This window comes from Phymastichus coffea, unplaced genomic scaffold, assembly GCF_024137745.1.
Source record: "Phymastichus coffea isolate CEN01 unplaced genomic scaffold, Cenicafe_Pcof_1.1 PCOF00143, whole genome shotgun sequence".
Classification (NCBI taxonomy): domain Eukaryota; kingdom Metazoa; phylum Arthropoda; class Insecta; order Hymenoptera; family Eulophidae; genus Phymastichus; species Phymastichus coffea.
Window position 1 is genome coordinate 169,491 of NW_026706954.1, and position 22,434 is coordinate 191,924.

At 44.9% G+C, this 22,434-nt stretch overlaps 1 protein-coding gene across 7 annotated transcripts in view; it reads left to right on the top strand.

Moving 5' to 3' along the window:
• LOC131672129 (syntaxin-binding protein 5) overlaps positions 1-22,434 on the top strand; it is a 70,642-nt gene that overhangs the window by 22,360 nt on the left and 25,848 nt on the right. For all 7 annotated transcript variants that reach the window (XM_058949133.1, XM_058949136.1, XM_058949134.1 and 4 more), the window contains exons 2-12: positions 203-300; positions 3,267-3,449; positions 6,010-6,144; positions 10,560-10,623; positions 12,544-12,748; positions 13,540-13,615; positions 15,700-15,854; positions 16,899-17,190; positions 18,061-18,304; positions 19,092-19,336; positions 20,496-20,682. In XM_058949133.1, coding sequence (XP_058805116.1) covers positions 203-300; positions 3,267-3,449; positions 6,010-6,144; positions 10,560-10,623; positions 12,544-12,748; positions 13,540-13,615; positions 15,700-15,854; positions 16,899-17,190; positions 18,061-18,304; positions 19,092-19,336; positions 20,496-20,682 — 1,884 coding nt within the window. The remainder of the gene's footprint in view (positions 1-202; positions 301-3,266; positions 3,450-6,009; positions 6,145-10,559; positions 10,624-12,543; positions 12,749-13,539; positions 13,616-15,699; positions 15,855-16,898; positions 17,191-18,060; positions 18,305-19,091; positions 19,337-20,495; positions 20,683-22,434) is intronic.

A 22,434-nucleotide genomic window follows, 5' to 3' on the forward strand; every position in this document is an offset into this window, starting at 1 on the left:
GCATCGAGCTATCGAATGAAATATCGAAAGAGGTGGGCGCGGGCGGACCCGATCGAGATGACCTGCGTCTCTGGTGGGCCTACGCCGCCAAAAGTCGCGTGAATACAAGAGACCGACCGAAACTCGACTATATATTCGACAGCTCTGTAAAGGCCCGAATATAACGATGTCTGATGGAGCGCCTATTTTCTCTCTGTTGCAGACGTTCAGGCATGGCTTCCCATATCAGCCGAGTGCCATGGCGTTCGACCCCGTGCAGAGGTTGCTGGCCATCGGCACTAAATCAGGATCCCTCAGGATGTATCCTTTGCGATTGCGAGCTCGGCCCGCCGAGTCATTATTGCCTGATCCTGCCGCTGGTAGTTCCGCGTTTACTGCGCACGCTTGGCGTGTCTGTGAGCGCCAGTGTTGGATAAGGGAGCCGGATGCTGCGTATGCGCGGACGCGCAAAGGCTCTCGACGTGATAGCGCCAGTGGAAGCAGCCGACATACCGCGCCGGAGAGAATTCAAAATGGAAAACGAGCGGCGAGGAGTGCTAGATGAAAGATCGCTTTGAGCGTAGCTGAAACGAGGCGCCCTGTGTGCCTCGCCGAATGTTAGACCCTTCCTCTGCTCTCGAGCTCGCCAGAGCCGATTACTCCTCTTCCGTTCGGCGCCTCCTCCGCCGTTTCTCACCGCCTCCTGCAATTCGCAAGTCTATCGCACGAGTTTGTCAATTAGTAGCGCTTTTCATCATACAGATTTTCACATCCTTGAAAGCGGGGATGAAAAAAGAAAAGAGAGAAAATGGAGTATTTTACAGCGACGAGGTTGCGTGGCATTCGCGTCGATTCTTTTTTGTTCGTGGATCGTAAAACGTGCAAGCATATTATACAACAAAAATAGGTTACGTCCAGCTATAGGGTATACTTGTATTACCTCAAGCGCCTGTCTTCTCGTGGAATAATATGTCGTGAAGTTTGTAATTTACTGCATCCTATAAAACCAAGCGCGTCATATTTGTCATTTAACGTGCTCAAGTCTCTCAAATGAAAGAATGCTTTCAAAAAACAGGTTACCAATAGGCAAATGCGACGTCGGACTGTCGAAAGTAATTCCGCGAGAATTTGAATGTTAGTCTAGTTCCGAAGCAATTAACGAACGTTGTTCATTCCACGTTACGTCGCGGAGAAGTGCGAAAATCGTCCGAGAAAAATAGAAGATAAGGAGAAAAAAATAGCGATGTTTAACCAACGAACGTGGAATGTAAACGAGCGTGAGATACAAGTTTCGAGAGCCCGAGGCGCGCAATCACAACACGACGCAGTGGATGGGATATTTTAAATTAAAACGACGTGCAGTTAGTTGAATCAACTGAGCTTATATTCCCACTCATGAATTTCGCTCGAGCCTAAGAGTATGCATTTCGAGTTTCTTTTTATTTTTTTTTTCGTTTTGCACAAGTGCGCACGGTGATTAAAACTGCTCGTTAACCCCAAGCGCTTTTTAATCTGGATATCAATGTAATTTTTATTTCATTACTGTGAAATTCTTTGTAAGAAAAATATCTACTGTCGCCGCGCATCTAAGCCGGTAAATAGGCATTTTACTTTTAAATGTAATATCGTTTTGTCCTTGGCGTAGAGCCTCGATGCGCGTCTACTTGTTCATCTGAGTCGTTTTCTTTTATTCTATTTGTTTTTTACGACACGTTGTATTTTTGCCCGCGCTATTTTTAAGGAAAGGAAAAGTAAATTGCGAGCTCAGCGAAACCGCAAAATGGCTGATTGGAAGGTTACATAACTCAGCGAGCGTTGCGATAAGCCGCGTGGCGCGTGGAAGGTTTGCTTTCAAAGCGAGTAATAAATCGATGGAAAAATTATTCAAGTGAAAATATGAGAAACGATGCGGCGCGCAGCGGTTGGATAGCATGAAAAATTGAATGGGAGGTCGTTAAAAAAAAAGTTTTCAGGAATCGGCTCCTGAGGCGAGTTCCAGAGCGTATTGTCAGAGCATTTGATCGGACGAGGTGAATCCAAATTTACGAGCCGTAGCTATTAGAGCTGGCATGAAAATTCTCTCTCCGGGAAATGAAAACGGGAGGGAGCGGTTGATGCACGCGAGTATACACGAGCACTGCTTTGGGGCAGATACCTCGAGGGCAGGTTTTCCGAATGGTGCCGAGCGAGCGAGGAAGGCAATCTAATATAAACTGTTCGCTTTTCTCCTCCAGTGTGCGTCGGGATTTAATTGATTCGATTGACCGACCTCGTATTCTGCTGAATTTCAGAGACGCGCGCGTTTGTGTATCGAAAATAGCTGCTGCTGCTACATTTCCCATCAATGAATCACACTCGAAACGACTTTGGCGCACGAGCAACTCGTTAGCTCTTGCCCATCGAATATAAATACACGAACGACCAATTATATTTCCATTTTCTCTTCTTCTCTTTATTATTCCACTTGGTGATCAATACGCTCGTACGTTCGAGAGAGACACAGAGCTGCTCTCTCTCTCTCTCTCTCTCTCTCTCTCTCTTTCCACTACACTACACTGATGCTTGAGCATTACTGAACTCATTTTTCCAGTGCAATGTTTCCGGTACTTTTAGGAGAACAAGTTTGTCGATTTCAACAACTATGGATTGATCTTCACATTCTAGTTTTCATCATCGGCAATTTAAAACTCATGTTGTTTTTCCGGAAAATGATTCGAGCATTTGAGTTATTAATTGCAAGCTCTTTAAAAGATTTCGCATACATGAAATTCAGGCTGAGATTCAGCGCAGGAATAGCTGCAATTTCAATTAGCGAATACTGCTGATCTCAAGTGTTGTCGATATAACGATCGCACTCTTGCAATGGTTTGCCCGCATCAAGCGAAAAGGAGTAATAATTGATATAAAGCTCGGCGAAGTCTGTTGTCGAGGACTACGAATAATTGATTCGTTGTAACAACGTTGGGAGGCGAGGCGTAACGGGTTTTCGAGGGTGGGCGTACTCGTATGTCTCGACATTGCGTCGTAGCGCACGGTGTTAAGTTATCAAGTTAGGTGCTCGGCTAGTGCTATTCTCCGACGTATACGCGACCTGAAGCTCGACAAAGTTCATTAAAGCGAACCGCCAGTCGAGTCCAAGTTAAGTGGCACGACGCTGGCTCAGGCGGCCTATCGCTGAAATCTGTCGGAGCGCCGCGAAACGCGAGAACCGCGCGGGTAAAGGAAGTAACGAAGAAGAAGAAAAATTTAGTTAATCGTTTTCCTTAACGCGAGATATGCTGGCGCAGTCTTGGCAGTCCCGGCGTGGACGTGCACGTAAAGTCCGAAGGCACCCACGCCGTGACGCATCTGCAGTTCCTCGTGAACGAGGGCGCCCTCGTCTCGGCCACCGACGACGACATCCTTCACCTATGGAATTTCCGACAGAAAATACCGCAGGTCGTGCAGAGTCTCAAGTTTCAACGCGAGAGGTGAGTATACATACATACATCTATCTCTGGCCTTCGGATTCCAAACCGTCGGAGAGCAGCTCTTTGTTGTCCTAATTGTGAAATTTGCCGCTGCCCGTGTGTCTGCGGGCACGCGTGAGCGCAGTTTCTCCGATCTGAGAAACTTTTGTGGTCGCTTTGAACGCTCAAAACGTCAGGCAGATGGAATCCACGGCAAAGTTGCAAGCTTTAATTCTTCGGGCTTCTTCCTTTTCCCATACGCGCGACGCTTACAGTCCTGCCTTATTCCTTTCGCTACGCATGCGTACGTCTGATTACAAAGCTTTGTCCGCGCCGTAATTAGCTCGCTAAAAGTTATTCGCAAGCTCGTAAGCTCGTTTCGTTAATTAGTCACGGGCGACACAGCTTTTGCGCTTTCGCGCGGCGGTAACGACACGAGCTTAATTGAATTGCCGAACCTGCCGGTGAGACGCGGTGGAGCATCCTCCGCGGCTGCTACGTTGCTTGAATTTCCAGGTCATTTTTTTTTGAGGCGTCTCATTGAAAAACTTTCGGTTGGCCACTCAACGCGTCGATAAATTTCGTTCGTCGAAGGGTGGGGGGGGGGGGGGACCTGCTATGCTAAATCTCTCTTTCTTTTTTCTTCGCGCGAGCTCGGTACTATCGGCGATCGCTGAAGCTGTTTAATCGAATGAATCATCAATTTTCAAGTTATATTATTAGTGTGACGTCGATTCGCCTGAAAACTTTTGAAATTGGAAAATTGGCGCTTGATCGTGCAACACTGGCTCGTCAGATTCCATCAAAGGCCATAATCGACACGTGTTGTCGGAGCGGGAGCGTCGCTTTATACACGCGTGCGCAAAATTGAAAAGACAAAATATGAAATCGACAGCAGCGATCAGCTCGAGTCAAACAAAGAGGCTTCGCTATATTCGTATGTGCGCGCGGATGTAAAGCTCCGGCTGTAAATTTCGCACGAGCAAAGTGGGTTTTACGTGGTGGACGCCCCACACGCGCCGCGTGCACTTCACGAGGGAAAACGTTGTAAGCGCCTGCTCTGGGCTTTTTGGGTTAAGGGTTGAAAACTCTTAATGCACTTTATGGACTGTAAAGAAAGCTTTCGCGCAGCGTTATTCTGCACAAGTTCTGCAACGAATCGTTAACATTTTCAGCCAATATATACCCGGCGTCGAGTCCTTTGTTTCCTGTGCGAGCTGCGCTGTTCGTCGAAAGATGCGCGAGCTTTATCGCCGGGTTACGGTTCGACGATGAATAATGGCTTGCAAGCGATTGAACTTTGTCGCGGTTACGTGCGATTGAAGGAAGACAAGCTTGTCGGCGTTTCGACGTACGTTGTAAAACGCTTGATTATTATCTGTACCTTGCGTGATCCAATGGAATGTGATTGTGACGGACGCGAGACAGCGAAACGAGGAAATTGAAAACAAATATACACTGCCGTAGGTCGGAAGAATTTCCCTCTCCCGTTTCTCCGGAGATCGCCGAGCTAATGTGCGACTGATATGTAATAATAGCTGCTGTTGAATGCCAAACAACAAACGCGAATACCCGTGTGCCCTCAGAGCTTTTGTCGAACATATACCCTACTGAATCGAGTGTCGGTTCGGCGAGCCAGCACGTTAGACGTTGCTTTTTATTTTGAATTTCGAGAAAGGACGAGCAAACAAACAAATGCTCACTCGATGCTCACTCGGGAACAATTTTGTGCCTTCTTTGATGTCAGATCATGGCCATAAAGATTCATGTACGTACGATCAGAAATGGATTTTTTCAAACGATACTCCCGAGAAGTGAAACGAATTTTGCAATAAGCTCTGAATCGAAGCGATCGTCTGTTCGAGTATTTTATCAGTGATCTATTGGCGTAGCGAAGTGTCAAGATAACAATAAAGTTAGCACTTGTCATAGCCAGAACAGAAATTTCAGTGAGAAAACGGTGGAGAGAGGATGAAAGGAGAACATAAAGGTACGTGTCGCTCGATAATATAGTAATTAAAGGCGAAGCTGTGCAGAAACTCGCTGCCGTAATTGGCACGCCGTCGTGAAAAATCAGGCAAACAAGTGGCCACTCCGGATAAATTTCATTCTTTGGCGGGTACATTAAATTGATGAAAAAGCGGCGTGCAACAGAGGGGCCCGGGGGGAGAGCGCAGGAACGAAACAGTGGCGCGCGCGAGCTGGCAGCAGTGCACGAGATAAATCAGTGGCTGGCGACGCAGAGAAAAGCAATGAAAGGTGTCAGTTGCACCCTTTTTCTGGCTTTCAGCTATCCTCCTGGGCCAAGGCCACTGGGTCACTTGGAAATTTGAAGCGTTTTCTTTTTTCTTTTTTCTTTTCCGCGCTGTGTGTACGTGTGTGTTTTTCCGACACTACTACCTGCGCGGCTTTTGTGCGCGCGATAGTGCTTTTCAACAAAAGCCCGCTCTCGGCTTGTTTTCCACCGCTCTAAATTAGAAGCTCGCGAGCACTCCCGCCAACGAGCTTATCCCGCTTTTCCCTTCTCAAGATTGATGCATCTCGCGTGAGTCTTATTCCGCTGTTGCCCGTTTGTTTGCAGGATAACGTGTATGCACCTGCCGCTGCAGAGCAAATGGCTGTACGTAGGCACCGAGCGGGGCAACATCCACGTCCTTCACATCGAGACCTTCCAGCTCTCGGGCTACGTTATCAACTGGAACAAGGCCATCGAAGTGTAAGTTTTTCTTTTTTTCCCCCAATTCTTGCTCTTCGCCGGACGAGCCTTCTCCGTGTGAACGAATAAAACTTGCTCTCTCGCTTCACTGAGCCTCCTCCTCCTTGTTGCTCTTGTTCTTTTACGAGCAGTAACCGCGACGGGTGATATTACCGCAGCGCGTGCGAGCGACCAAAGTTTTTTCCCGTGCCCTAATGTCGGTAAACACTTCGTAACGAGGTACACTTGGCTGACAAAATATTTATTTCGACAACAACGTACTAAATTAACCGCGCGAACGCCTTCGCTTTTTATTTTCTAGGACGAAGCTACATTGCATTCTGCATGCAAGCTGTGATTGCCAAGTTTTGTTTGAGAAGCTCGCGACTATTAACGAATGGCTGTTTCGATGATTATCTCGACGTTTTGCTTATTAGCTTTTACGGCACGGATACGGGCTTATTAAATCGCGAGTCAAGATAAAAGTAGACTATTGTTCCCGCGCCGACGTGAGCCCGCGGCTTTGCGCAATTATTACCGTTTTTTGCTCGCTTAAGTAAATAGGATTTTTCTGAAATATATTGCATTGCATCTAAATGGTATTTCTTTTTTGCAAAAGAAAAACTTGAAATTGCCGTATGAATTTACATCTCCCACGGAACATTCAGTTAGTTTTAATAAAATAAACTCTCGCTCCACCTGCGAAAAGATAATTCGACTGTTGAGAGAGAAGAGAGTAATGAAGCGAATAAAATTAGGCCAGCAGGATTTATTTTTTGGTTTATTCGAAAAATTCGTTAGTTCGCAACGTATACTTTGAAAATTTGCATATTTATTGCGCGCGTTTGTATTATTTTTAAGGATGAGTGAGAAAAGATTTGAATTTTTGAAAATAGGTTGCTTACGACGTGGAATTTTTTTCTCGAGCAATAATGTTGCCGTCAAATTGAATTCGCCCTTGATATTTTAGATAAGATTTATGCAAAGGAATAAGTAAAATTTCAAGACGAAATTCAATAGCTAAAAGCTTACACGGAACCTGTCTTGGTCAAAATTAATGTAAATTATTTGGAAGGAAAGTAGAATGACATAAAATTGACATTAGAATGAGAAATCGGCATATGTACAGAAAGAAATTGAATGGATCTCGATCTCGAAGTAAATCGGCAATTCGTAAGTGAAAGAAATTTGAAAAGGAGCTTGCCGAGTGGCATAAAGATTGAGGAAAAGACAGGAGGAGTATAGAATCGCTGATATACACGGTATACTCGTATTGGCAGGTTCAAGTCCCTCTGGTGGTATGCGCGTGTTTCGCTCGGGAGAATTTTGCTCGTCGGAGCGTTCTAACTTTTCGGGTGTGTACTCGTATATGACGGCGCGGATCGCGGCTCTGCCTCTCCCTTGCCTACATAAAGCGCCACACACTGACACGCGGAAATATCGGGTTCATTCGTTCATAAGCTCTCAACCGAGCCTCCCTCTCTCGTCGAAACTTTGGCCGCTTTAAACGAAAGAGAAAAAGCGGGAACCGACGCGGAAAGCCTCGATGATAGACTTGTTCGAGCGTTATTTTCCCTCGCTGTACAAGCGCAAGCTTTTTCTTTGCTGGCGAATGTGTCCCAATTGATTGATTATCGAAAGCTTTTCATACGCACGGCCTCAGATTAGCCCTCTTTCGGAGAGAGGAAAATTGATTGACTCTGTGCAACGCGGAAAATGAATTTGAAGAAGGCATGGAAGGACGAGTTGAAAAATGGGCTTCGGCGCTCGCTGACAATAACGAGAGATGTTTTTCTTCGATAAAGAAAGGCATATTGCTCGACTGCGCTGTCAAAACAACGCGAGGGAATACGCGCTAGGCACGCCCGCGTCACGGATGGCGAGTACCATTTTCCACGTGTCGAAGCCCAAAAACACGAGTGATCCTTGAGTAAACTGACGTGCCTGTGACGAGCCATCCAAGTTTTCTCTTTTTTTTTTCTCTGATCAAAGGGGGCACTCGTCAAAGGGATAACGAGTCCAAAGCAATTTGCTCCTTCCTGGCGCAGCTTTTGTGAGTTCGATATAAAAGAGAAGCAGAGGAATTATTGAAACGAGGCTCTGCCTCTCGCGCTTTCACGAGCAACTTTTTCGATTGCAGCACGCACGCGAGTGCGCGTTTCAAGTTTTATATTGTTTATTGAGCGCATATAAACGACACTCGTAAAAGTTGCAGCGCGTGCACTATCTCTGCGCCATATTATCGTTCTCTTATCTCGAGAAACAAGTTTTCACAGAGAGACTGAACTGCGCTGGCGCGTTTCGCTGCAATATTGTTTTGCGATTGACGTCGTTTACGCGCGAGCACCAGCTCGACGATGTCGGTTCAGCGGACACCAAAATAGCCCGAATAATACAACGTTCGCTTTCCGAAATAATAAAGCTTCTTATGTTGCCAATCGGATCTGAAATGTTTTCTTTTTTTTCTTTTCTGCTAAAGTAGGTAATTCGAAAAACCGCGTAAAATACATTGAAAGTCGTTAGTATGTCCCCCCTCCCCCAAGTAGCCGTAAAGAGCGCGCGGAGCCAAGTTCTCAAGGGGAAACTTAATCTACGACCGAACGGCGAGCGGAGACAGAAACCGAGAGAGAGACGCACATATCAAGTGACAAAGACCACAGCAGTAGAGCAAGCTTATCGGGTGAAATTAGCAGGCGAATCTTGTGGCGTGTCGATTTTTTTTTGTTTTTGGAAAACATGCCACGCAACCAGTGGCTTGATTGAATTGCCGCTTGGATATTCAGACACATTTAAGTCTTTTTGCGTAAGTTACAGCTGCGCGATTAAGTGATTTCCTGATTTTCCCTTTGATTTCTTGTCCTCCCTTTATCTTTCTTTCTCAGTGCATAAATTGAGTACTTTTGTCATTCTCATAATTTGACGCTTTGCATAAAACATTAACGCGCTGCTGGTTAAACAATATTTTTCTCTTTCGTTCGGGATCAGATAAAAGTACCGACGCATTATCATTTTTAATGCTGATAAATGACGCTGAAAAGTCTTGTGAATGTTTACGCAGCGCGTGTGTTTCGCTGCAGCGTGAGAGGCGATATACGGAATTAGAATAATGGAAACAAGCGAAAATAAGTCTGCCTGTCGTCGATGAAAAAGAGCACTTGACCATGAGCAACGAAGAGTGCAAAGTATGCGCAAGGACTTTAATGGATTATAAGAGTTATACATTGTCCGGCACGCAAATCAGCGTTCAACTTTTTTTTTTTTATTTCCAATCAGTTGGGAATCGATATTCAACCTGAATTCGAATACTTTGTTGTTCTAAAAATACTTTCTAACAAGAGCAGTGGAAAGCTGCGGGAGAGAAAAAGAGAGATGCATCAATAGTCAGTTCTGAAGATTCATCGGCTCATCTAAAAAGCGATTCGAGCGATTGAACCTGTTTTCCTCGCGGGGAATCGGAAGTTGAAGAGGCGGGGGGAGGGGGCGCTTATGAGAGAGAAAAAAGCTTTTCTGCTATTCCTCGTGCTCACTCCTTACTAATACCGCGTCTGAAAAATTCAAATCAGTTCGACCTTTCCTCCCGTCGGAAACCCCTTACGAATGCGTGTGGGTGAAAATAAAGTCACAGCCGATAAATTGAATAACCATGTAAACACAGTTAATTTATAACTGCCCCCCCCCTCTCTTTTTCTCCCACCATCTCTCTGTGTAAATTATAATCATCCGTTTGTGTGCTTGCTTGCGTACGCGACCTCGGCATCTGCTTCGGACTGCCATCGGCGCATTGTCCTCTACATCATCGCAACATAAACCGTATGTTGCAAGATGCATACACACACGTGCTATTTTCGCGGCTCTGCCGCGCTAATTCATGGACGACCGAGCGAATATGTGTCGATGGTGCCCTTTTCGATACCTGCTCCACAAAGCGCTCGCCTGTTTTTTCTTTTTTCCTTTTTTTTTTTTGCCTCCTCTATTTTGCATCGTTGCTCGGTTTTCAATTGTGCACGGATTAAAAAAGTGCCCACGGCAGTTGCGATCGCTCTCTTTCAAACTTTTTGCGTACGCTTTACAACCGAGGATGAAGTGGCGCGTTGGGAAGGAGAGAGAGAGAGAGAATGGTCGCACGCGGTCACGAGTAAAATGCTCTCTGGCCGTCCAGACCGCGCTCCGAGTGCTATACAGTTGTTGCCGGCTGCTCTGTTGTTATTGTTTATCTGCTTGCCGCCTCTGTGATTTTTTTCCTCTTGTGCCACTGATTTAGTTATTCGAATTCTTTTTACCCATCGGTAATTTTCGTTCAACGATGAGCATTTTTACAATAGACTTTTGGACTTGTAGGCCGAATAAATCTTCTATTTTGAAATCTATGACATTGGCAAGAGCTCGTCTACGTCAGTTATGCATTTTTGAATAATACATTTCATTATTATTTGCAGAACGAGACAAACCCATCCTGGGGCAGTTGTTCACTTGAGCGATAATCCTTTGGACATAAGTAAAGTGAGTAATCATTAATTTTATTCCGAAGATACTTTGCAAAGGAGTTTTGTTCGTAGAACTGCATATACATTACACGATTCGCCTAAGGGCCATCGAGAATTTACGCTCAACTTCTGATCAGTAACTAAAGTTCAGATCAAGTTTTCGTTAACTTTATTACGTACTAGCTGAACCCTTTCCTAAAATTTTGTGTCTAAACATTCCCTGAAGGGAATTTAACATTATTATGTTTTACTTATGTCAAGAAATATAGACATTTTCAATTCATTTATAATAAGCTATACGCTACGAAAAATTGGACACAAATTGAAAATATGATAAAATATTAAGCGTATCTTTTTCGATTATAATTATATCGGATAAAATATTGATATTGTGATTTCAAGTTCTACTTTTCATATTTCAAATGTCATACTACATATCAGGAAAATAATGGGAGCAGATGTCTTCCATAGAGTACATTTTTCAACAATTTAAATATAGAGAGATTAACATTGTGCAACGTTGACAAATATATAATTACGCTGGTGTATTAGCTTGATAAAAAAAGATATAACATCTTATTACCTGAGTAATTTTTTCCTTTTGTAGTTTCCACATCTGACAGGAAAAAGGCTCTGCTATGACATGGCAAGGTTCAAAGTATTTTTTTGTCGGAGAAATTACAGTTCACAATTATGTATATTTCTGTGCTTCGGAGGTCTCAGCGAAATGACTTTTTTTTTCATTTTACATTTTTGATGACGAGATGAATTTCATAAAACGTAATTATAAAAATATTGAAACTTATAAGCGAATTTATTTATAGAAAAAAATAATATAATGATTAAAAATACAATTTGTACAAAATACAAACTCATTGATTTACTGAGAATATGATCGATGGATACTATTGGAATAAACATTCGCGATTAAAATACACACACACACACACACACACACACACACACACACACACACACACACACACACACACACACACACACACTCCACATGTGCTGCATGTATGTACATACGGGCAAGTGGATTCGGTATAAATTATGGAAACTAGTTAATATGTAAACTGATCTGTTAATTCCATACTGCAGCAGAATACGTTTTCAGTCGATAGATAGATACACACATATAAACATACAACGTTCTCTCAATCCTCGGCAATAGTAATATCTCGGCACACTAATATCGTGTGGCAAAACTTGCTAAAACCAGATGAAAGCTACGGATTATCTCTCGCGCAGTCTCGACTAGATTCAATTAATTTTAAGTAGCTTGCGTGCTCCTACGTGTTTCGAGTGAGTTATCAGCAATAAACATTCTTTTAATCTTCTCGGCCGTCTTACTTGATCTTCAAATTTTTTTTTGTTTTACAAACGATGTCGTTAGAGAAAAAAATTAACTGGAGGCGATTTATTCACGGGATATTTCTATGAAATAAGAAAAAAAGAAAAGAAATAAAAACCGCGCGATAAATTGCAATGGCAGTGATTTGATATAACGACGACAGATCGAATGAGATAAAAGTGATTGAATTAGGCTGAATAAGCGTCGAGCACGACTAGTATCGAGAATTAGTGACTAGCGAAAGCCGTCTCGCGAGACGCCAAACCAATGCTAACACGCTTTAATTGCTCACTGCCCCAGTCACTCTACCTTACTCAAAGAAGCTCCTATACGGGTGTATATCGGCGCCTTGTGAATATTTAACAGCTCGACAGAGCTGCTACAACACTCACACTTCGCGTTGCAATATATAGTGCGCAGCTCTTGGATTTCTTTTTTCGTATGAATATTCATGGCCCCCGAGAATTTGGCGAGAGATGATTAAATTGGTTGCTCACATTGATTTGGGGGGCTACGCTGCACGTCGTCTACGAAATACATTGTCGCCGTCATTGAACCGTACCGCTTTGCCTTTTACAGATGCTGATAGGATACGATTCAGGTCAAATCGTGTTCTGGGATCTAAAGTTGAAACAAGCCGAATTCAGGTGGCAGACGGACGAGCCGCTCAGATCAATATCATGGCACCACGAGGGCAAGCAATTCATGTGCAGCCATACCGACGGCTCGCTAAGCACGTGGCTCGTTAGACAGGCTAAACCCGTGAACGTGACGCATCCCCACGGTGAGAGAAGGAGAATCGCTTCTTTTGTTACGCGTATCACGCGGAAAGAGGCAAAAGGAGATTGAGAGAAAGCGAGAAGAAAGCGGAACATCTTACACTGTCGCCCGGGTCTCGGGCAATCTCGCGAAAAGAGAATCATTTTTTCCCTCCCCTCCATTTTCTCCGCTCTCGTCGCGCGCGCGTCCGCGTGCCAGCTGCAATGCGATTCCGTTCGCCTATGGGAAACGAAGCGATCCGGTGTTTTTACGCTTCGTATCAAGAAGTTCGAGCGCGCGTTGCGAATAACGAGGGGCACGCGCGGATGAAAAGCGTATTCCGTCATTCCCGAGACGGCGCACTCGATATCAGTCGAGGCACATCGCGGCGCTTTTGCCGAGAAGCCCGAGCGTGCTTGGGAATTTCGAGGGCTCTTCCTAGACTGAGCTACAATTGCATTCATTCCCCCTCGCGCGCTCGTGATTCTTCTGGAAGAGCGGAAGAGCGGAAGAGCGGAAGAGCGGAAGAGCGGAAGAGCTGTTCGCGCGTGGGACTTTTCGGCGTTACGCGGTCTCTTCGACGCTTGCGAAGGATCGTTATCGTCGCGCGTCTTATTTCACGAGCATTTTTCCATTTGACGAGCCACTGGACGAGCAACCCGCGCGCGAGATAAGTCGATCGGACCATTCGGGTAATACACGCGGCACTTTCTTTCTTGCTCTCTCTCAGTCTGCCCATACGTTTCCGACGTGCTTTGTCCTCTTTCCGGTGCTACCTGTACTTACGCGCGAACGTGTATTTGCCTATGTTGACAGCAAAAAACACGAAGGACGGCGAGCCCGAGCCATGCAAAGCCATTCAGAAAGTCGAGTGGAAGCTTTCCCGATCGGGGTAAGGATCAGCGATGAAAAATTCATTGTCATTTATCGCCGCGCGGCGCGGTTTTGGCCACTTGGGAGCGTTTGCTGCAGCGGACGATGTCTGATTTCTCACGTGGATATGCACTTGCTGCGTCTCCTTGTCCTTTTTTTGCCCTTTGCCCATTGCCCTTTGTGCGCGCGCGAAAACTGCACGAAATATGCCTTCAATACGCCAGCGAGCCATTCTCATTAGGTAGTTTAATGAAGGCGCAGCATTGACGTCGAGCGTACTTGGCTGGGAAAGAAAGAGACGGGCAGAGGGAGCTGGGTGTATAATAGAGAGGGCCCTTGTCGCGAGGTTAGTTTTCAAGGGATTAAGGCTGCTACTCTGTGTATTTGCACCCCTTTGTCTTTCAAACTTTCGTCTTATATGAGATTAAAGTGTCATTTACGCTCTGTTCAATTGTCTGACACACATTTGCATTGCTAATCTTGATAATGATCCTTCATCCTTTTCACAGTTTTGTGCACCTTGCAAACACATGTATCCCTTGTTGCTTGATATTGCCGTGTAGCGATGCCGAACGAGCCTGGCCATCCGCAGCTTTCACGGGGGCGCTCGTCCGTGATTTATTTATAAGCATAAATCTCCTAAGCAGTCGGCAAATGTCTCTGGGAACATTATACGACAGATAGACGTTTGACGTTCGCAAGATAGATAACGAGCTAACCCAAGAGATTTCACGCGAGCACCGGAGCAATCCATCTTCCCTCCAACCTCCAGAAGAAAAGAAAAAGAGAGCGGGGGTGCGGAACTTATTACGGAGCAGTTTCGGGCTCGAGCGCGCTGCCATATTTATACGAGCGAGCGTCGTTTTCATATTTCAAGAGAGGTCGGCCGCCCCTTCCTCTCCGCGCGCGCGCGCAAATGAAAAGGGAGTGATGCGCGAGGAGCAGCGGCTGGCATTGTACGCCTACGATTTTGGCTTGCCGCGGCGAACTTGAAACTTGGACGCGCCAAGCTGGCGCGCGACAAAGACGTTTTTGTTCGCGAGCCACGGTGTATTCCTCTGCGGTGCGGAATTCTGCTCGGCGCGCCGCGCGCGCTGCATTGTTTCACGGCCGAGTTGCGGCCTTTTGATCGGCATAATTTCACGCTCGTCACTGCGAGACTATACGACTTATGCGCGCGCTCCTCCTATTCTCAAAGGAGCAGCGACGGCAATGCAGCGCCACTTTTCATTGTTTCGTAGGAGGATATCATTGTTTCGAAAGCTCGGCGACTAGTCGCCTTGACAATCCAGTTTCAGACCGGACGTTTTTGCTTGTAATGAGGCGACCTCTTCGTCTCGATGCCTCTCGCGGCTAATGGGATACCCTTGCGTATTCGGCTGGAAAGCGATTCAAATACGGCGCGCTGCCGACGAGACAATTGAAAAAGAAAAAGCGTCGGAATGAAGTCGCTGTATATTTTTCAGAAAATATCAGGGAGCCATGTAGATGTGACATCTTTATGCGTGTTTACACTTATGGCCATAATAACAGCCAACGACGACTATGAAAACCAACTGTTGCCAGTGTTCCTACATAACGTTTCTTCTTTTTCCTTCTTTCTCCCTCGCTTGAATTTCCTCCAAGTTTCAAACTTTTCTAACAAATTTTAAAAGTTTCGTGAGGTGGCCATAACACTACTTTCAATAATTATCACCTTACATTGAGCATTAAATCGAGTTTTGGAGTAACGTCCAAGTTATAATGCCGAAGACTTGCACAAACGAACTCGTCGTAATTCTCCAAGGTGATTCGCGTATGCGTCATCACATTGAATCGCATTGATGTCGTTTGCAAGTGTGCGATTAGAAAGTGGGCCGACAAAGCCCCGCTTAGCATTTGGGCTTTAATTCAAAGACAAGTAAAAAATAACCCGGTCGCTTTGGTTGCTCGTAAAAGTAACGAGCGCTGCGTTTGCTCGCGGGCCCTCGCGGAGGGAGGGAGTATATGCAAATCCGGAAAGTGGCCTATAAAAAGGACGACGATAAAGCGGAAGGGCGGCATAAGAAAATGAGCTTCGGGTGTAAAGTGCTCGAGATGAAAGTGCTGGTGAATACCTTCCAGGGAGGCGTACGTTGTATTTTCCGGCGGGCTGGCTTTCGAGACGACTGGCCGGACGCCGAGCATCACCGTCATACAAGGCAAGACCACAACGGTCCTCGAAATGGAGCACAATGTCGTGGACTTTATCGTGCTCTGTGAGAGTCCTTGGACTAGCGGTACGTATACATACATAAATTCAGCTTGTTTGCCCCCCCCCCCCGCCCCCCAACTATGTCTCTGTGCATCCGCTTGCAAGGGCGAATTCGGACTATGGTCCGCGAATAACGATCGTGAAGCGTTATTGGCATTTCGACCGTAATGTTCCCTTTGCCGCTTCGCTCGTCCCATACTGTTCGCATGTGTGCGCGCGTGTGTCAGTGACAGTAACGGTCCTTTCTACATGATCGAAACGTGTTTCCGTTTAGTTCTGGCCACGCATATAAGCCTGTGTATGTAGGTAAATAGGCTGGTTATGATATTGCGAGAGAGCCGGTCTAAACTTGGTAATAATATAAACAGAGCCTCTAGCAAATTTCGCGCTGATATTATCCTCGATAATTGACAAACTACTAACTTTCGTGATTGCTGAATGTCACTGCGGGCGCCCTTGCCGCCTGTCCAAGTTTTGCCATCTATCTTTTTTGCCGATCGCCGCTATCATTTTTACCGATCGCCGCTCGCGCAAAGTTTTGCTATTAACTCGATTTCAATTTGGAAATTGCTGGATATTTTCTTATCGTTTGTTATATCCCGGCTTACATAAAAAACAAGTAAAACGAAAGAAAAAGTATCGTGAAATATATCTCGCCGGTATATCATTCCAGATGAAGAGGGCGACCTGCCGTCGACGGATTTATGTGAATTCGATCGGTGGATTTTCAAAGAATTTTGGGCGAAACTGATAGCTATCGGATTAACAGTGGATAAGCCTTGTACTATTGGACAGACCTATTTGCGCACTCGAAACTATACATCAGTTTTATGCTAGCTTTACTGGCGATAACAAGATATCGCTGCGCATTGATCAACGCGAACGCTCGGATTCAAATGATATAGCTCCGCGACTTTACGCGACGAAGCGCAAGTGTGTATGTAGACTCGATCGCGCGCGTTCGGTTAGCTCACGGCCTCGTAAAAAAGGGAGTCAGTTGACAAAGTTAGCGCGCAACTGGCCGCGTGAAACGATACGCTGATCCTGCGGTAAAACGTGCCGATTGCAGACTTTCAAGATCCGTACGCAGTGGTGGTGTTGCTGCAAAATGACTTGGTGGTAATCGACTTGCTGACCGCGGGCTTTCCGTGCTTTGAGAACCCATATCCGATGGATTTGCACGAGTCGCCGGTGACGTGTTGCGCCTATTTCGCCGACTGTCCTGGCGATCTTGTTCCGGCATTCTACTCCGTTGGATCCAAGTCTCAGAAGAAAACTGGATTTAGCGAGAAGGAGTGGCCACTTTCCGGCGGCGAGTGGAATCCCAATTCTAGTGGATACAACGAGATTATCCTCACCGGGTGAGTATTTAATTCTTGTTCCCTTTATTGTATCTCTTACGATACAAATATCTTCACTGGACCAGTGCTATTTTCGAACAAGACAAATTTCGAACGGAGATTAAGAGTGCTTCCTATTTTTTCCGAAATACAATGTTCTTTAATCACTTAGCGTGACGGCGCAGTGGAACGACAGCAAGTTTAGTCAGACGCCACAATGTGTTGCCCCGCGTTGACATTCGACGATACGGCTAAGAATGATGCGCGGCTAAACGAAACTCTTTCGTTTAGCGAAATGCATTTTCCGCGGATTGGCGATTAAGCTCATTGTCAAAATTGATTATTTTGTGTCGGCCAAAGAAAAAAGACGATTGCGCGCGCAGCCGAGAAAAATAAAGGGCGGCTTCTTTTATCCCCTTAATGGAAATTCCAATCACGCAGGATTCGCTGTTCCGCGTTCACTTTTACGTCGCTGAAATTTAATTACTTTTTCGTCGAAGCATTACAAAACTTTATAGCCCTTTTAATGTTAATTGAAGGAGCGCATGCGATCCCCCTGAACCGAGAAAAAAAAGCGCGCATGAAAAGGTTGCTGACATAATTTACCGATGGAAAGTAATTGAATATGTTTTCAAGGGGAAATCTTTTTTTATTGACACACGATGGCAGACGAAAGTTCAGAAGTGCCATAAAAGAATATAAAACTTACATACCGCGGCCAAATGTAAATCGGACCGCGGCCCCGAGCAGCGAGTTGAAAAAGTTATGACGGAGCGGATAAATCAACGTTGAATATTTGACCGGCGACGACGGCGACGACCGCGTAAAAAACAACAACGTAGGCCGATAAATAGCTCTCGCTTTGGCTGAATTAACGGATTGCGCTTGCAGTCACGCCGACGGCAGCATAAAGTTTTGGGACGCCTCGGCCGGCACCCTGCAGGTATTGTACAAGCTGAAGACAGCTAAGCTGTTCGAGAAGAACCGCACGCGCAGCCTCGACAACGAAGAGGATCCACTCGCCATACAACTGATATTCCTGTGCCCTGAGAGTCGCAAGCTCGCGATCGCTGCGGCCGGCAGGCACGTTGTATTCTTCAAGTTCAAGAAGGCCGAGGGCATGTCCGAAGTTGTGGTGAGTGCTTGCTTTTCCGTCGATCTGTCAACTGTGATCGCAAGTCCTGTGCGGCGCTGGGAAAAGTCGACGGGTGCTCGCCTATTTTAATAGTGCCTTTATTATCCACGTTCATTCGTGTTCGGCCTTACGGCTTTACACTCATTCTGAGCGCATAACCGACCGTACAATCGTATCTAAAGCAAGTTTATTTTCTTTGAATACGGTCACGGCATTAAAGGCACGATTCCAATAATCGTAAAACATTTGTCGCCCTCCAATCGAATAGGGTGGCTTTTTCGCCGTAAACGAACGAAATAATTGCTAAACTCGTTAAACTCATTAGAATGTAAAGATACGCCCTTGAGTCTGCTTTTGCGCTCTTGACTATTACGATTTTCAAGCGAAATCCATCTGCCCTTCCGAAAATCCTAAAATCGATTGGCTTCTTTTCATTCTCTCGGTGTCCTTTAGACACTAGACAAGGAAAGATACCCTGTTCTGCTTTTCGGGATTTGAGAACAAGCCAAGCCACGTCTTTCTCTTGAGTCTACGTGTCGCCCATCATTTCCGTTTATTCAGTCGGGACTTGTCTCTCTTGCCAAAATCACGTAGCAAGGAGTCGATTGATCCCCTATTCTATTTTCGAACTACTCACGCGCGCCCGCGATCTCTGGAAAACGAACGACACAATCAAACTGCTACACCGCGGTGAAAATTACATCTGCCACCTCGCGAACAAGTATAAAGTCACTTGCGGGAAACTCTATGAGGATTTTAATCACCGAACTTGTCGAGCTAATTTCAGCCGCTGGACGTGTTCCTGGTAGCGGACCCGAATAAGGACAGCGAGCGCTCGCCCGACTTTGACTTCTCCAATACGGGCGACGACGCCAAGGCCAACGCCGAGAAGAATCAACCGCTCAGGGTCAGGCAGGGACTGCAGAAGCGAGCCCCGGGCTTCCAGGCCAGTCTCATTTGCCTCACTCACGGGCCCAACGGCGAGGTCCCTGAGGCCATCACTGCTCTCAGTCTCAATTCCTCTTACGGACTGTGAGTTTTGCTTTGATCTCTGGATTGCTACTCTCGTACCAATTTAACGTTGAAAGCTCTCGAGGCTTTTTTGCTCTTCAAAGCATTTCCGATGATTATCAATTTATTTTACGTGCGTAGGTTGGCCGCATTATTACGTCATCGATTGAAATTGCAAAATTATAACCTCGCGCAATAAATCAGGTTGCTTGCGTGTATTCAATTGGAGCGAAGTAATTACATTGCAATTGGCATGTTAATCATGGTTTCAACATTCGCAGCAATAAATCATTCTAATACCAATACCTTAGGAGCTTGGCATATTCATGAATGGTACAAGCCAATGGATAGTCGTACCTGCAACGAATGTTGTCAAAAGTTTACGTAAATTTATACATCGTTTGATGCTTTCGGCTTTATTCGGCTAACATTCGTTTTTGAAATTGACTTCAAATTACGTTTAATATGAATTGGTCAGTTCCTTTTTGTTTCCGCTACTTGAAGCTTTGAAATAATAATACCGACTAATCAGATTTCGGCTCTACATCAATCTACATCACACTGCGTTTTAGTCCAAGTTTTGATTTAATGGTAGTCATTTTTCAAATTATTTTCGTAAATATTATATATTTGTGTTTGCAAAACGTCATAGTACTCGTGCGACACATAAGTTTAGAGTCATTGGAAAAGTATACATTTTTAAAGTAACGTTGCATGCTATTCTCTTGTAAACTGTTGAAACGAGAGATTATACGTTTTCGAGGAAGCCTAAAAGCTTTTTGTCCTTTATAAATATTATATTTTCCTGAAGAAACGAGCAGCTTTGAAAGTTTAAAAGCATAGATTCGCACAAAATATGCATATAAATCCCTTGATGCTTTCTTTCTCGACTGCCATGCATATATCGTTCCAATTACTTTCTATGGTTTGTTAAACTCAAAAGTTGAGCTGCGTGAGCAAAAGCCTGCATACCACTTAGTTATTAGAGCACGAAGCGTGAATACGCGTGCGCGGTATACGTGCATGGAAAAAATGATTGCAGGAAAATCGGAATTTTAAAATGCTGTTTACACAGTACATACAATACAGAGCGTCGAAAGATCTATGAAAAAACCAACGTCACGACACGTCCTTTTTCTTCTTTCTTTTTTTGAAAATGAAAAACAACCATACACAATAGCATGGCCTACGGCAACGACTCAGGCCTGGTAGTGGTGGATATCGTGCAGAAGGTGACACTACTAGTAATGTGCACGTCGGAGTTGGGAGGTAGTGCAGATCCTCAACGGGCGTTGCGCAGTCCCAAGCGACAAGACGATGCAAAACGCGACGCCGACGACAAAGCCAGGAGTCCCAGTGTCGATCAGGTAAAGCCGTCTCGAGTTCTCGTTACTCTTATCTCTATCTCTATCTATTATCTTTCACTCTCTCGCTCACTTTACTCTCCTCTACTATAACTATCTATCTCTTCTCTCTTTCTCTCGCTCACAACAAACGACGAAGCGCGAAGAAAAAAAATTGATACTTTATATTTACGAGGAAACACACACCAACATATACACTCACACGCGCGCGCGCGCACGCCTTCTTCTCGGATGACCCCCTTTTTTTCCTCCCTCGGACGTTTTTTTTCCACGCCGACCCTTTTTTCCTCTTTATCTCTCTCTCTCTCTCTCTCTCTCTCTCTAGCCGCCATTTCGAATATCGCACGACTAACCTCGTCGCTACAGTCATCCCTCTCCAACAACGACGAAGACAACGACAATATGTTCGCTGGCCTTGCTGCGCGAATCATGCGAGGATCGCTGACTTTCCAAAATCCCTCATTAAAATCCGTGGGAAAGATCGCGCTTGCTTTTTCCCTCTCCGCTTCACAGGATATTATTTTTAATTAATCGTCGAGGCGCAGCTCGCGCAATCGCTCAATTTTTCCATAATCTGCCGTGAGGTCGAATTCTTATCGGCTGGCTGTGTTCCTTTCATTAGCGGTGGGGCCTGGGGGCTCGCACTCTTTCTTGGCTTCTGCTTTTCTCCGTTTTCTTTTTTTAACGGTCGAGCGGGCATTTTGATTCGAAGCGCTGATTATATCCTTTGACAGCTAGCCACGACTTCCACTTTGAGGCTTTCTCTCCAGGTTTTTAATTAGTGCAGATCACGCTCCATGCTGAAAGTTCACGTAGCTTTCGATATTCTAATTAAAAACTTATGTCGTGATTTCTGTGTTGAAGTGCTCTGCTCATCGATGATAAGTAAAAAAACTCATTGGTCTTTGAACGCGATGCGCGCCGCGAGGGGGTTTATTTCGAGCTATAGACATTATTAACTGAAATATCTCTCTCGTGCAAAATTCAATATCGTTTTCGACCTAGTTTTCGCTGAATACATTGAAAATCGATATTTCGAGGAAGAGCTAGTTGATTCCAATGGCGATGTATAAGATAATTAATATATTCCACGCGAGATCAGACCAGTCTATACCGTGCCTCAGACTCGTGCTCGGAAAAATGAAGATTCCTACTATTCCTGGCTTTTCCGTTTCGCATTTACCCTTCTTTATTCGACTAGCGTGCAGATATATTAATATATATTCCCAAGTATGTAATCGATGCAGTTACTTGCTTTTTCCATTCACTCTGACTATCTGTCTCTCATTCCTGTTTACACGTAGCGCGCCACGACTCAATTCAAATCCAAATGGTATTCACTCGAAAGTAGCCAAATGCCAGAAGGCGCCACAATGCATCGAAAACCATCCAATTCTAAAACAAAATCCCAAATCCCAACAAAACTTACAGTTGTTATTATTTTTTTGTACATTGAACCCACATTTATTTCATTATCTAACAATGTACATTTAGCCTTAGAGTTTACAATGATATTAACCTATAACGAAAAGCAAGTACGAACAAAAACGCGTGAGTGACAGACGATATGACGCTACATACTTACTATTTAACTGTGCATATATGTATATAATACTCATTGTTTGGTATTGACATATACTATATATGCATATTCAGTCTTAGAGTAAGAGGTATTGTGTAAGAAATCGTTAATCGTAGGAAAACGATGAACACCTTGAGATGCAGGCTCTAATAATTGTTATTATTGTAGTCCAA